Source organism: Plectropomus leopardus, chromosome 15 (assembly GCF_026936395.1).
Source record: "Plectropomus leopardus strain MGB_pleo_1.0 chromosome 15, ASM2693639v1, whole genome shotgun sequence".
Classification (NCBI taxonomy): Eukaryota; Metazoa; Chordata; class Actinopteri; order Perciformes; family Serranidae; genus Plectropomus; species Plectropomus leopardus.
The window spans coordinates 4,648,535-4,665,204 of NC_142190.1; the positions used below are offsets into that span (position 1 = coordinate 4,648,535).

Below are 16,670 nucleotides of genomic sequence, written 5' to 3' on the forward strand. Positions count from 1 at the left end.
ATTGATATTTCCCCTTTTCAGGTATGAAATGAGCGTTTATGCTCTGTGAGTCGTTCTGTGTGTGCTTTATGAGCATGATGACTGCATTGTGAGCATGTTCAAGGTATTATTTTTATGTTTGAACGCCCAAATGGCATATTGTTAAAACAGTTAGCTTAACTGCGTCCTCCTCGTGGACAGCACGGAGCAGCACGTGTTAAGCATGCATGAGACGCACATGGCGTGTTAATGTTTCCTGGCATGATGCTGTTTATGTGTTTGTGTGTTTGAATAGTTAATACAGCATTTATGAGCGTCACAGAGTGACTGTTTCAGAAACAAGGAATTTGACAAAGATGTGGCACAAATGTTTAAGATATATTTTGTTTATTTACAATTCATTTAATTTGCAATAATTTAAGTTGATGTTTATTATTTTAAAAGACAGTTTCACCGTCATTTATCTGTGGTGTTTAAGTTAACCTGTTAAAAGGAAAGTATGACATTTTAAAGTGCTTACCTGTTAAAAGAAAATGTGAAAATATACTTACCTGTTAAGGCCAGAAGAAATGTGGAACATGGACTGGGAAAATGCATATTTTGTGACATTGTAATATTCATGTTTAAAGAAACATTTGTACTTTTGTAAATACTTTTGAAACAAAGTCACATTCTCAATGAAGCTGCCAGAGAGGAAACATCGTGTCCGAGCATCTGTATTGATATCTCCCCTTTTCAGGGTGTAACACAACCGCAGCAGGTGCCAGCCAGCTGTTAGCTGGTTTTTAGCAACACCGTGAATGGTTCTGTCTAGTGGTATTTTTAAGCTGATGCCATCCAGCGACATATCATGTGGATGTGAATGGTAGCTTTTGGCGTTGGGATCTTATGCCAAAATCACTGCAAAAGTGGTTCAAAAATTTGAAGAATTCGGAATTACAACAGACTGATTTTAACCTTAAAAATAGTACTAAGTAAATTGCCCATTAAGTCATAAAAAGTTGTGCTAGTTTCTGCAATACATCTACATAATTTCCACTTTGCACTGATTTCGTCAGTTTACATTAAAATTAACTTGCTACTTTTGTGCATTGTATATACCCAATTGGTGTTTCCATTTCACTGGCTGTGGATAAAGTGCTATGATAAACACATTTAACAAATCAAATTTAGCAGTAAGGCCACTGTGACTTTATAGAAATCTTCCTTCATAAGTGTTTTATTTAATTGAACTGTTTAAACAGGTGATATGAAAAACACCTGTCCATTTAACATCCCATGTGTGAAAATGAGGAAGAGCGTTGCTCGTAATTCTTTGCTACAGGTTGTAAATAGTGACTGTAAGAAACACAACACATGCTTCTGTTTCATGGTTAGACTTTTTTATTGTGATGACAGATGGCTACATGAATTATGTTCTACAATATTTTGAAAGGGTATCAAAAAGATAATCTACAGCTTTGACAAACATCTCAGAGCATACATATGGTAATAATTGTCTGACAAGTAGAAACTTATCAAATGAAAAGATCTAAATCACTCTGTGAAACACCGACACAGTGCAGTCCTCACAGCAGCAGGTTTTCAACTACATGTTGAACAAGTTAAGATCAGTAATTCTATCTTCAGTTATGTCGACATGGGACAGGATAAAGTCTATTCACCGCAAATTACTGCCTCATTATGTGTCACTTGTCTGGTGTAACATATAAGTCAGGATAACATAAGGGAACATTTGCTACAGTTATCAGCATACTGTTGGTTCTTTTTCTCATTTAGACCTTGTTTGGTGATTAAAGACAAAGCTAAAATTGTGAGACAGACATATTAATAGCAGAATTTACATCAGGGAAACCTGTAATTTTGGTTGCAGATGTTGTTAATTTCTCCCCAGTTTTGGGTCAGATGGAACACGTGCAGTTGTTTTTAGTTTAGAAGTGATTATTGCATTGATATGCACGATAGTGCAATTCATTTCTGTTACAGTGAGTCCCTGTCTGCAAAGACAGAGGATATATGAAAAGTTTCAGCCTGGTCTTACTCCCAGGGCATCAAGATACGCTGCCTGGCCACCATTGATGATGGGAACGTCGTATAGTGTCGATGTGAGACAATCTGGGCTTTCAACCAACTCCAGCGTAAACCCACCCGCATCATTACTGAATGCTCAGAGTCCACAGAAACAAACAACATCGTTTGCAACATTTGTGACACTCAAAGACAGGTGTTTTTCAGCAGGCGGGCTTCCATTAACATATTGCACAAATTGAAATTTCCAAAAAACTCCTATTTAAGCAAAAAAAAAAAAAACCCTTGCATGAGGTGGTATTTCAGGCAATTCGAAAAAGCCATATTTTGCAAAACTGCAATGGAAACTGTTTTTGCTTTTATCTCTCACATGATGCTATGGCTACAAGGTGCAAGGTAATTTTTCAAAAGTTGAGCAGATCTTCCAGAAGTTTTGAATCCACAGTTCCTCTGTGAAATGGTGGTCTTTCACCTCCCAGAAATCCCTCATACGTGGCTGCATATAAGGGGCTTGCCTTTCCATTATTGCTTGCATAAAACGCCTATTTTGCCTTTCATTGGAAATAATGACAGCTAGTGCGGTGGCTGCAATAGGAATAAACCTGCTAGGGCACCCGGTGCCTTAGTTGGTAGAGCAGGCGCCCCATGTACTGAGGTTGTGTCCTTGCCGCAGCAGCTGCTGGTTCGAGTCCAACCTCAGCCCTTTGCTGCATGTCATCCCCTCTCTCTCTCCCCCTGTCACGCTATGTCTGTCCTATCAAATAAAGACAATAAAATCCCTAAAAAAATCTTTACAACAAATAAAGAAAGAAACCTGTTGATGTTTTGAACATCCATCGCTATGCTTCTTGGAACGTTATCAGTGAACGTGACGAGACGTCACAGACCGTCACTCAGTGGAAACGCAGACAACTCGCGATTGTGTTTTACTGACGTTTTGAAAATATTGCTTAAGTTTTGCACAATTCTGTACTAAAAAACCTTACCCAGAGACATCCACGAAATATACATTTTCTTCATATAATCAAGTACTTTTATTATAGTCTTAACCTGACCACTGACCCTTTGTGCTTCAAGAAATAATGTAAAAGGCTACCTCCAGGATCATTTTAGCTTATCCAGACCTTCCTTCCTATCACTGGGCTCACAGAGCAGGTGCACTTAAGACTTTCGCCAGCCTAGAGGTTAACTTCCTGTTTAGCGTTCTGCTAACCTTAATGTGAATGAAGTGCTTTAATTGTGCAGTTCTTCTAGACTTTTAACATGTTATCTTACCAGGTCAGTCAAATCCTGATCGTTAAGTGAGTCACTTTGAGGGGGCTGTAACCGTCTCTTTTAGCTGAGGTCCACAGAAAAGCCCATTGTGGGTTTCTACCTCATTTGCTCACATAAACGGACATTACAGCTGTATGTGTTCTTTGCTGCTGACCCGTTTCTCTCCTGCAGCTCTGCCCAGGTGTGCTGCATTGCCTAATGAGGTGGATTGCTTGACGAGGTGCACCTGGCTGCAGAGGGAGCTGCTTAAGAGCTCCTTTTCCTGCAGCGGAGGAGAAAAAGGTTTTATTTTTTTGTGATAATTTTCAAATAATCCTCCTCGCTTTTTAAAAAACTAATTTTTAGGTAGTTCTCATATCACCTACATATTTCTTTCAAATTTAATACATTTCTTGCTGAGTTGGTCATTGCCTTTTTTCCCCACTATGTTTTCAAAAGAAATTAAATCAATTTGTGCAGTCTTCAAAGGGTACAATAGATTGTGAAAGGCAACTGAACGAAGCACAAGAAAAGTGGTGTTGATCCAGGTTTCAAAGATGACCTCAGTCTCATTCTGAGATCAGAGTGCTTTTTAGTGCTTAAGCACTATTTCTCGACTTGACTCTGAGAGTTGTGATACGGGCCAAGAACTGACCACCTCTCCATGACTCACATGAACGTAATGATTCAAAAAATAAAAGTTTGTATGACTCAATTTCAGGACTGGTAAAACCACTCAGATAGCACAGTGGCAAAAATGTTTACCAGCTAGACACGTCCATCTCAGCGCTCAGAAGGAGAGTGGAAATGAAACCGCCTCATATGACATGGCTCCATATTAACGCTGACACTCTCCCGCCTCGTGAAATGTGTCAGAATTGACTTGGAGATTTTGCTGATCACCTTCAAGGCATGAAAAGGTTTGACATGGAGCTATTTCCCAGAGCTTTTGCCCTGTATGTACTGAATGATCGTAGCCTTGGGCTCCTGAGGTTCCTATCGGCTGCTGCTAAATCGACATAAAAACATGCAGAACACAATAAATCTTGAATGTCCTTGCCATTTGTTTTGCCGCCTGTAGTGCGTGGGGAAACAAATAACACAAAAAATGACAAAGCTGCATGCTTTAAAAGCTTTATCATTTTATTTCTCTATGTGCTGATATTGCCCTTGCTGCGCTTCCATTCTCAATGTCAACAAATACAATAAATATTTTATTGTCCATTTGTGCAAAGTGCTAAACATTATGTTTCTGTCCCATTAAATGATAATGCATGGCAGATCATCCAGGAGTTTTTTTTTTTTTTTTTTTGCCACGGTCTAGACTGTCTAAATGGCAGAGAGGCAGATGAGCAGGCGGAGAGAGGGAGGAGCCAGCCTCTTAAGCACTTTCCTCACTGACTGTACCGGAGAGAGAGAGAGGGGGGGGGAGAGAGAGATGCAGAGAGGAGGAGAGAGGGAGCCAGTGAACAAGCGCGCACAGTCAGAGCGAGTAGCCCGAGCATGGGAGCTCGAGTAGTAAAAGCAAGCCTGGTGCACGCAGCGTGAACGGAGAGCAGCAGAGAGACAGTCAAGACTGAAGAGAAAGAAAGGAAGAAGTCAGAGCAGCTGAGGGACAGGAAGCTACACAGTGTCAACTCCACACACTCTTTGCATCCGAACTGTTTAATTCTGTCTCAACAAAAAGACGTCTGCAACAATGATTTCCTGGCTGCTGCTGCTGCTTCTTCTCTACTGTTTTTCCAGCACGGGTGAGTGAACAAGATTTTTTTTCTTCCCCGCTGTCACTGTCTGCAAGTTTGGATGCAGTTTGCTCGTGAATTGGTCATCGATGTTTTTGTTTTTTTTCTTCTTCTTGGAAACCCCGCTCTCGTGTCCTGCTGAAACTCCCCGCTACGCTGAGATGTCTGGCTGGATTCTGTTGCATTTTCTGAAAGTGATGTCTCAGTTTGTGCTCAGCGGGCTGGAGTTGCTTCGCTCAGAGTCGATATTATGCTGGGTGATAAGAGGAAAATGTTTGGGGTTATCCTTATTTACCAACATGTTGATGACAAGTGTCACAGCCGCCAGTTTTTACGCACAGTTTACGCACAATGCATATTCCTTAATCCTTGGTGCTGGGTGTATTGCCACACTTCTAAGATTGTATGCATAGACAATCCGGTTTCTGTTGCTATTTAAATCAGTTTGCATTAGCAATCTGAGAGTCTGTTTGAACAGTGTGTTCATGTTTGCTCCGACCAAACTTCTGTCATGTCTGCACACTCGGTACTGATGCAATGAATGCTGAGACAAATTAAGTGAGAATTGAAAAGTGCTGATTGAAAAAAAAGCTCTGACTGGTCTTATTGATTTTTGTTGCCCCTTATCCTGTGGCTAGTGACGACTTCACATTTGCTCGAGTCCATTCACTGAATTTAAAATGACTGGCTTCATTGCAGCACTGTTGGTTGGCACTGCAAAGTTTTGCAGAAATGTGACAGAAATGTGTAGTGACTTTTACTTTAGTGAATTGAGATTGTTATTGCGTTTTGGAGGAATAAGGGAAAAATGCAGCCCTGAATCTAAACTAGACATCTCACATGGGGTATGTATGGAGTCTATAGAAGCTGCAAGTCGCACACAACCTGAAACCATAACCTGACAGCTGGAGCCTCAGCAACAGTACAGAAACACTGTGAGATGAGGCGAAAACTTTGTAATGCCATTATGTTCCTTTAATAAAGCATCACGCTGCTCTCCCCATTCCCGTCTCCCCTGTGGGATTCAATCTAATTCACCTGTTGTGCCTCTGACTTCTTGTTTTAACTTGCTCACTCATCTGGAGGCCCAGCTCTAAATGGATATCTTCCAAATGTTATTGCTCAAGTTAATGTTGAGCGTTCGCACTCAGCCGCGTGTGACTTGAGCTAGAAAACCTGCCTAGTCAGGCTGAATCTGCACACACACGCGCAGATGCACCCAGTAGTCTGTGGCACACCACCACTAATTTGAATCTGACACTGGTAATAAAGCCTTTAATATGGCTCTCAGTAGCTCTCTTTCAGGCACCGTACATCAACTCTCAAGAGGATAGCAGCTTTATTGCCTGGTTTTATGAGAGTATGAGTGTGTGCTGGTGTTGGAGCACACTGAGTCCACCCCCTCCTCCTACCCCCTTTTTGTCTGAGAGGGGGCATTTGCCACAGTTTCCAAATGACTGCTTCATTTGCAGAAGCAATGCTTTATAGCGCTGCGCTCCCCAGTGCACCGCACAAAAGAGATTTTTAGCTGAAAAATCGAGCAAGGTCTCTTCTGCTTCAGCTAGTATGCAGTGTTTGGGAAACACACAGGTGAGGTCAACTAGCCTCAGAGTTAGTGGGATTCTTTAATTAGAGAGGCTGCACATCCTGTATTGCTCAGTCCTCTGGGTTTCTGGAGCTGTAATCCACAGGAGGCTGGGGGGGCTGTGTCCGAATCGCACAGGAGCAAAGCATCCTCAGAGCTGCAGCTGTCAGAACTTGGACAACCACGGGCCCTGTTAATAACCCGTTTGCTCCGTGCCAGATCCCCATGCTCAGCAAAACCGGTTATCATGCACTGTTTAAGGAGATTGCAGGTGAGCAATCTCTTTATGCATGCGGATAAGCATGGGCCAACGTGTGCAGCACATACATGCAAACGGCTGTGACTTCCCCTTTTCACAGAAATTACCAAGTGTGTTGATTTGCATTTGATGTGGGTGGAATCAGAGTGCGAGGACATCAGCCTGAACCAAAAGAGGAGGAGATGAGAGAAAGGAAGGAGACAAAGAATCCCTGCTGCCATCTGACTCTCCTTCTGGAGATGGCAGCCTTCCTCCTGTGTTCTTGTCGTCCTAGGCTGGCTTTGGCACCAATAGTTCGGCACAGAACATGGGAGAGAGGAAGAGTGTGGGAGAGACAAAAGCCTACTGACTGACACTTGGAAATTGATGTCTCTGTGTGGACATTGGATAAAGTTGAGGATGAAAATCACAGCACGTGGGGTGGGGGTGGGGGTTATATTGGCATTGGCATATTGGCATTGCTAGTTTTATATTGGCATTTTTGTGCACCTCAAAGGTGCAGAAGGCACCAATAGTTTTTTTGAACATTTCGATCAAAGGACTTCTGAATCTTATTGTGTAGCAGCACTAATGACACTTTTATAATTTTGAACTGGTTGTAAATTACTACAATGATGCATCACAAACCACATAAAATGATATACAATATTCATTTTTTGTTCTTGGGCTCAGTATTGAAATTGTGAAGGTCTTTATCTTTGTGACTGCCAAGGACAGTTTTGGTTCTTCTAGCTGAAAGAAAGAGGAGACAAAAGGGACCTTAAATTTATGGATTGTGCGTGAAGTAAATGCTTTTGCTCCACTGTTTGGAGGCCCGGCAGCGAAGAAGAAGAATGAAATCTTTTTTCAATTGTGCAGTTTGGTCGTAATAACAGCAGATATAATAAGAAACATAAAGTTTTTATTGCAAAATATTATCCTGCACAAAGTTTCTTAAAGGATCGGTGTGTAAGGTGCTAGCAGTGAGGATTGCAGATCGCAACCAGCTGAAACTCCCGGTTAGAATTCCCTCCATGTTTATTGTTCAGAATGGTTTTATTGGGAGCCAAAATATCTGCAGATGTCTCTTCCTCTGCAAAACAAACTGACCCTCTGAACAAAAACTCTAACTTAACTTATTATCCAGACAGGAGCAGAGTTATCGTTGGAAGTAGAGATGATTTAAATCACTAAAATCACTGTATAAAGCTGCTTTGTGTTAAAAAAGCAGTGCTATTTCTTTTCAATTCTCTCTTCTCAGAGGGGCTTTCAACTACAGCAGCTGATGCCAAAATGCAAATGCCCCTATCTAGAGCCAGTGTTTGGGTTTGTCCATTCTGAAACTACAATAGAAACATGGTGGTGCAACATGGTAGACTTCATAGACAAGAATCTGCTCCCAGTATAAACTGCTATATAAGATAAAATAAGAATTCTCACTTTAAGGGGATTATACACTAAAAAAAGTAGTATATCCAATATATTCCCCAAAATCCTAAACACTAAACTGTTAGCACTATGTAGCAATCATGGGGGCTGGGCAATATAAAGATAATTTATCGAGATATGACACTATATATTTTCTTAGATATTGGATAATGTTTTATTGTGGTATGGAATAAGTGTTGTTTTTTTCTTGATTTAAAGGTTACATTACAGTAAAGTGATGAATTTTTCTCAACTCAACAGATAGTTGAGTTGTTGAGTTGAGAAAAATTACATTTAATACTTAAATTTAATACTTGTCTTTACCCACTTAGTCATTATATCTACATCACTAATGATTATCATTCAAAAATGGAATTGTGTTAACATCCAACAGGAAATTTGGTAAAAAAGAAAAAAAGCAATGCTTGATATGTCTCCCAGTTCTAGCATTAATGAACTGATTTTGAGGTGATTTAAAAATATTGAGATGTTTATCAAGATATAATTTTCTGCCCATATTGCCCAGCCCCATAAATCACAATACAAGTCATAACACTGCACCCACTGGGGTCACTTTGCGTACCTCGTGTAAGCAACAAGTTCATTCATATTCTGTATACCTTTCAGTTCTTGGAGTAGTAGGAGTAAACATTGACGTAATTCTTAATGAAGGGAAAATCCTCATTGAAACAAATATGAATGGATCTACCCTGCTGGCCTGCTTGGCACTGGTTGGCCATTAATTCAGTGAGATTAATTAAATGTTTGCATATTAATCACGATGGTGTAAAAAGCCTCATATTCATACCCACATGATTATATATTGCTTGTCATGTTGACTGGGTCCTTGTTTCTTTTAATAGTGTGAGGAAATAAGTTTATCCCTTTTTTTGCTGATCTTTTATGAAAAGATGAACGTGTTTCAGTCTTGCATTAGGTTATTGTAAACACTTTTCACTGCCAGCGCTTAGTGGTTGATGAGCAATAAAATGCTCATCAGCTTCTCAGTTGATTATACGACGGGCAATCAGTGCTGAGTTAGCTACCGGGAGATCAACCTGGCTCTGAACTTTCCCTTCAGCTCAGAGCAACTTTACAGCACATGTACCTCCTGTGTGTGTCCTAAGTGGTTGTTGTTGTGAATCGACAGCAAGATTCATTGAGGGATCGGCGGGACTTGACCTCCAGATAACATTGCTGTCAGTCAGGTGAACACACCATGACACAGCACTTGAACCCTCTCTCTCGCCTGTGGTTGAAGAAGACAGGGGTTCGCTCCGGGGGCATGACCGGCACGTCACCTCAACTTCTGAACACGGGGAAGCCATATTGACTTTCCCAGTGGAGCGTGATTGTGCTTGTTTATGCCTCATCCGTCTTTAAGGACCCCCCACCTCAGCGAACACATCTTTCAATAGGTTGCTGTTCACCTTGGCTTGATTTCTGTGGTCAGAAATCAACCACAGACATTTCGAGGCACTGCAGCATATAGCTCATGGGCTGACACTGATATCAGAACTTGTGGAACGAGGAGGCTGAGAGCTGATATTTTGTGTTGAAAGTCAGCATCTTTGCAAGTCTAAAATTATTAAGAGGCCTTGTTTTCTCTGTAATTTGTTTTTTTTTTTACTGTTGTCAGGAAATAAAAGCCCCTGAACCGCATCCTGTCCATCATCGGCACTCTCTCTTAAAACCCATAACAGTGACATTTTGTTAAGCATGTTAACAAGACAGACTTTGTCACCTTGGAAATAAGAACACAATTTTCCTCTTACAAATGGAAAGTTTCATTTATAAGCAATTCACACACTTGTGCTTAATTTCTACCCACACAGGATTTTTTCTGTTACAAGGTTAATTGGTTTGGTATGACCAATAACATGCTAGTATGTCATGTATGCCAAGGTTAGCAAACATTATACAGACATTTCTACATTGTTGACTTTACATTGTTGCAGACAATGATTCTCCACAGTCGCCCTTTCACACATGTTGCAAACAACAGTAAATTGTCCATGTCAGATGTATTCTCACATACTGGAACGCTCCTTTTGGTTTAGGCGAGGGTTTGCACCTGCAGGAGGCAGTATATGATGCAAGAAGTACGTTGCAGAAATTACAGTGTTTTGTGTAAGACGTAAGTTGTAATTTGGTCATAAATAGTCGCATCTTGTCATTCTTTGACTTGGTCTTATGATGTTGGCAATAGGGTTTAGTGTATCATGATATTACGGTACACCAGGGTATTTAGAAATACTAAAAGTATGTCTTTCAATACCATCATAAATACAGGCACTCCTCTCTCTATTAAAGTCGTTGTATGTAGTGCACGACACGCACCAGCAGAGCTTAGTCTCCAGTCTTTTTTACATCTAACTTTGTGAATTAAGGATTTCTTTTGACCAAACTGGAGCTGGTGATAATTGAAACAAAAGACTTACTAGCAAGAGTAACCAAATGGTTTAGGTGAGTTTTATTTTGTTTTTGTTTTTATGATGAGTTAACGAGGCAGTTAAACCTTATTTGTCTTCTGTGACCGAGAGAAAGTTGAATTCAAAAGGTGAACAGTTGTATTTCTGTTTAATAAGGAAAATAGGTGTAAGAATATTACTTTTCTTAACATTTTGCTGATTTGTATTGTGTATTTGTTAGTCTGAAATGCTGAAAGTAAGAAAAGCACTCGCTGTCGGGGCTCCCGCACCATCCAGTCACCTTAGGGGACCGCTTACCTCTTTTCTCATATCAATGCATTGGTCTTGTTACAGCAAACCTTTCCAAATAAATTACACAAATTACTTGCTCATGAATACATGAAATATGTACAAATTTTGATGCCTTCATTTTCGGAAGATAACGTACCAGCAGTGCAAGAGAACAGCCTGTTCAGTGAGACGTTTTTTGCTGATGTCTTTGTGTAAATGACCAGTCCTGTTCACCCTCTGATGTTCATATTCTTTTGGTTTCATGCCAGTCCCATGGCAGAAATGTTGCACGCCCACTCACTGAATTCTCCAGACAATGACCTGCTTTATTCACATGGGCTCAATCGCACATTACAAAGACTTTGTATTAAGGAGCTTGGCAGCGTCATACCGTTAAACATCCGGTCTAAGTGATGCAGTCCTTTGTATTCTTAAGTGCTTTCCCTTTAGGTAACGTCTAGACAAGTTTAGGGTTGCAGTGCATGTATAAGAGGGCTTTATGATTTAGTATGTCAGAGATGAACATAGAGCTAAACACAGCAAACCAAAAGAAATCATGTTTGCTGTTTCCTTCCTTGTGATCCCTTTCCACTTGCTCTCAGTCAGGATGTCTAATGATGATTATGTCTTAAAAGCAGCTGACACAAGACAATCTTAGTAAATGAGGACATAATTCATTGTGGCATTAAATGTCATATTTGATGTATGCATACCGGCTGCTGTTCAGAAACACTGGAAAAGCTGCAGAGGAAAATCCCTCCACAGCCATCTGATACAAAAATCATGAGTTTTGTCGACATTCTGACAGGCTGATATCTGTTTTTTAATAAAACCTGGTATCGGCATGTTGATGTATCGGTCCAGCCCTGCAGAACAGCCCGTACTTCCACAGAGATGTTATTGCAAGTCGTTGCTCAGAGGCATTGTGGCAGTAAGATTCATTAGGCTTCTCTCGCCGCCTTAAAAATGACAACGTAACAAGATGACAGAAAAGTAATATTGAAGAGGAATTTCTCAACCTTAAAGCCACTCCCCAGTCCTGTACCATCAGTCCTCATTCATTCTCTTCCTATGAATGTCTGGCTGAAATTATGCTCATATAATACTTTAATAGTACAAACTCAACAGACACTGACCCTGAGTATCTTCCTGCCATGTCCTCGCCTAACCCAAATGCAATCTACCCTGGCAAACAGCATATTTTAAAGCCAACAGTAAATATTTTACTGTGGTTGGATGTGCTGTTCCCTTCAACTACATCCAAAGGGCAAGCATGGCCCTGTCAATCCTTTTAAGGCAGCGTTACGCAGCATTCATCTCCTCCAGATTATTGACGGATTAATAACCTCAGAACAAGTTAATGCACAGGAAGTTACAGACCAGGCTTCAGTTCCCTCAGCGCCGCATCTCAGCCATTAACCTCTTGCACAGGAGTCTATAACGACAACACACAGTCAGGTTGTTGCCTCAAATCACACTGATCAACTTGAAATCAATGCCTATTGATCAGTCTATGGGTTTCCTTTGGGAGTCGTTGTGATATAGAGGGCAGCAGGGGAGCAAGCGGAAGTGGAGGTTACAGTTACTTTGTGGCATGTTTGGCTTTCTGAGCTGAAGCTAATGAGAAACCCTCCTGTTAATGATTGATGTTGCACAGTTGCAGCTTAAACCGCACTGAAAATTGGAAAAAGCAGCTGAAGGCAGAGGAAGGGAGACACATTTTAAGGCTGTCTAGGTGGAAAGTCTGCCAACCAGTGACAGTCCATAGATGGGGAGGTGTTGCTTGTTTGGTTCGAGCATTATTTTTTAACAGTGTGGGTGTGAGTCCACTTGATTGCTGAACACGCTGTATCTTCTATTTCCTATTTACTCGGATTTTGTTTGCTGCAATCATTTCATCATTCAGCAGCCCGGCCGAGCAGCGTGAGGGTAAATAGTGCATCAACATATTTTTTTTTTCTTATAGTATTGCAGACATGAATCTTGTTCTGTGTCGCTGAGATCTATGGCCATGTTGCACTTAGCGGTTCCATCGGTGTTTCCTGGCACCGCTCGGAGGCGGCTGGAGTAAACAAATGGCTGCAGCTATTGACAGAGCTGTTAGGTTGTGCACAGGCCGATGTGTTTTGTGTTGCAGGACGACAGGCACTTTGAAGAACTGAGCTGCTGATTTGATACTGGGAGGCAGTATTTGCCCGCATTTCCCCGGCGTGGCGCTATCCACCTGGACAGAGCCGGCTCCCTGCGTTGTCGATGTAGACGTGTGTGTTTTTATCTCTTTGTTCAGACTCGCTCACTCTCACACACAGCTGTACACATGTGCTCAAGATGCTGCAAAAGAGTTTGTGTTTGCATATGTGTGGACATAAGTATGCGCGGTGCGTGAGTGTATGCAGAGAAGCATGTGTTTGCGTGTGGATCAGGCTCCACAACACCAATTACAACCCTATGCCTCTCTTTCGCAATATAAATGTAAATCAGCCTTTTAACTTGTACACAAGAACTCCTGGAGGGGGAGGGAGGGAGACATGGAGAGCGGGAACCAAGTACCTCACCTCCAGATAATGATGTGTTTCCTTGCCATTACCATGCAGCCCATCACAAAGGTGTTGTGCCGCTTGAATATAGTAGTGCACCTCACGCTTCCCCCAGTGGACACTTGTTTAGGGCTTTTGTTGTTTATTCCAGTCTGGTTGCTGCATAAAATAGGCTCTCTCCCTGTTGGCTGAGTGGACGGGGAGATAGCTAGTCTGCAAAGTAGCTCAGTCAGTAACTCAGTTGAACTGACCATTGTCTGCATCCCAGAGTGCCTCAGTGGCATCATGATGCTCTTGTCATTAATGCTCGGCATTTGTCTGTGATCTGATGCCCATGAGGCACAAACCTATCTGAGCGTGCTCGGTTTAATCTCGCCTCATTATTTTTCTACGCGGTAAACTAGGCGTAAGGGGTGGGGGCGGTGGGGGGCGAGGGGGTTGATGCCATCTTTTTAATGGGGAGCAGAAGCAATCACCACGGAGCTTATAATAAATGTTCTCCGCATGCTTTCTTTGAACCCGTCCCCGCAGATCTGGAAGACTGTGCTCAGCAAGGACCTTTCTAATAAAGTCCCCCCTGATAAGGCCTGATAAAGTTTGCCTCTGAAGTTTTTTAGTCTTATATTGTGAATGGCTTCAGACACGCTCGCCGTCTTCAAAGTCAAACCTCCGTGGCTGGGTAAATAAAACTGATTGATGGTTGTGACATTCATCCCTCCTTTGAAAATGGTACTCGACACCTGCCCGTCTCTGGCAGCTTTATGGACAATTAGGACGCCTGTCCTACAGCAGCTGATTAAATGTCTACACATACAGCGAATCCCAGCAGATCAGGAGAGATATGGGGGTTGTTTTTAATTTTCTAAAAGTTGATATTGTCTCCCTTGACTTGATTGGTTGAATTTCAATCACAAAACTGTGGAATTATCATGATGCCAGTCATCGCTTACTCTTTGTTCACGTAGCAGACATTTCATGCTTGGGCTGTGAAATCCTTTACACTGACTGAATAAGATGATAAAAAAAGAAAGTGTTCTAAGTAGGGCTGAAGAAAATATAACTTTTATTTTTATCACAATGCAAACTTGAGTTATAAACACATTGAAAAAAACAAAGAAAAAACAGTGATATTCTACTTCATGTGTTAGGCTAAAAGAGTATCGGTATACATTTTTTTCTTTAAAATGTAAATATCATTCAGTTTTGGAAAATCTCGCCTTTCATGTAGGGCATGGGCAATAAGGGAAAAAAATCTAATATAATATTATTGCTCAGGTAGCTCAAAATCAACAATGCAACAATACTGTAGGGTTTTTTATTGGTCGTTTCAGAATATTTGCAAAATGAGATTTTTGGCAAATAATCATCAATAATGTGGATATGATGATTAAGTGAGTAGAAACAAATAGTAGTATACAGTTAAAAGTAGTTAAATAAATGATCTGCATTATATTAAAAAAGTAATGCAGATTTTATACAGTACTTGTAGGGATGCCCGATTATAGCGGCGCATCCCTGGTATCAGCAAATATTGGCTTTAAAATGAAATATTGGAGTCTGCCAACATGTTCGTGTCTGCCGATATTACAGGGCAATGTTTTTTTTTTTATTGACAACGTGAACGTGTACAAAAAGTCAACCCTAACTTAAAGTATTTTTCTTATTTTGCACAATAAATGGATATTACATACAGGAAAAGCATTGTATTTCATGTCTCCATTTGCCGCTCATCACAATAGGAGTATGCATAATATGATGTTGATTCCACTACAAAAGAGACTTTTATGATCACTAAAACTAGGGGGGGTATTTAAAATATTTTGTATCACTGTATCATATATTGGCAAAAAATCCAGTATTGTGCATCCCTAATCATTTGTAACTCCCGATTTCAGCATCCGCTTTTCATGGGAGGGTTTCCCATCCCGACATGACGTAAATCAAATATAGCCTCCGTCTGAATAAAACAAAAGGACAAACAACATATCCAAATCTCCCTGGGCTCATTCACTGCTGCTTGGCACCGACCCAAGTCATAAACAGCCCAAAATGAGCCCCACTGTCCCCCATATCCATTAGTCTGTATCCAGCAGGCACAGAGTGGGCATTAAATATGCCTCCCGCTTCTTCATTAGCAACAACAACAACAATAACAAAAGAAAGTTGCAAAATATTGTGGCCATACATGGAGGAGACAAGACTCAAGCCAAGACTCGGTTAAGGTCCGCGAGCCCTGTCACAGTAACTGAGTTGATAAGCGAGGCAGCCTCTCAGGGCATGCTGGGGGAGAGTGGAAGTTGATAAACAGTGAAGCCCTTGGACTGAGAGTGTAGTTTATTGTAGCCTTATCTAAAGTGATAATGGCACTGCTGAGGGTCTAGTAATGAGGTATGAGTGGGAGGTAACCTTATAAAAGGCCCTAATGTCAGATCAGATAGCTGCTAGAGAAAGGTGGAGGAGCATTGACTCAATATTTTTCACTCTGCCAGGCACTTGGGGAAAAAACAGCAGAGCAGATTTTGGTGTGTGGGGAGGTTGGTGGGGGGCTTATAGAGTGGGTGGGCTTTGTGAGAAATGCTGTCACACGGCGAGAAGTTTGGATGCTTTGGGAGAGCAGGGGAGACAGCTCCTCTGAAAATAAAGAGAGTATCTTGGCTCAAATGAGGGGATGGAGAACTCTTTTTCTCCCCCTCTCTATTTCCCATTTCAGATTTGCACCATTTTGTCAGAGTGTAAAGAGGTAGGAGAGCAGTGGGGTGTTGAGGCGGGATGAGAGTGGGCAACAGACAGATGCATTTCTCACAGATTACGGTCAGATACTGAAGCCTTCCAGCGAAGCCTGCGGCTCTGCTTTTCTTTATCTTTATTTCAAGAGTTCACTTACTCCACTTGCTCCATCCCCCCGAAGGAGCTTCATGCGATGGACTAATCACCATCAAGAGAGCAGTAGTAAAAATTCAGTCTAGTTTTTATTTAACATACTTTTTTCTATATATAATTTTGTCTTCAGATTTCTGGAAAAATCTAACCTTAACCATACAAAAGAATGTTTCAAAATTGTTTGTCCTATTTAGACATTTCAGCTGCTATAGAAATGGTATGCCAGTGACAACACTGGTATTTAAGTCATTTCTCAGAGCATCTTTAAATGCTTAATATTCCCAAAATCTGTGTAAC

The 16,670-nt window shown here is 41.2% G+C and overlaps 1 protein-coding gene across 2 annotated transcripts in view; it reads left to right on the forward strand.

Annotated features, from left to right (window-relative positions):
* The first annotated feature begins 4,682 nt into the window (after positions 1 to 4,682).
* kirrel3a (kirre like nephrin family adhesion molecule 3a) overlaps positions 4,683 to 16,670 on the forward strand; it is a 223,275-nt gene continuing 211,287 nt past the window's right edge. The window contains exon 1 of one of the 2 annotated variants that reach the window (XM_088088638.1): positions 4,683 to 5,012. In XM_088088638.1, coding sequence (XP_087944764.1) covers positions 4,961 to 5,012 — 52 coding nt within the window. In that variant the 5' untranslated portion in view covers positions 4,683 to 4,960. The remainder of the gene's footprint in view (positions 5,013 to 16,670) is intronic. The other variant, XM_088088639.1, reaches the window with a different exon arrangement.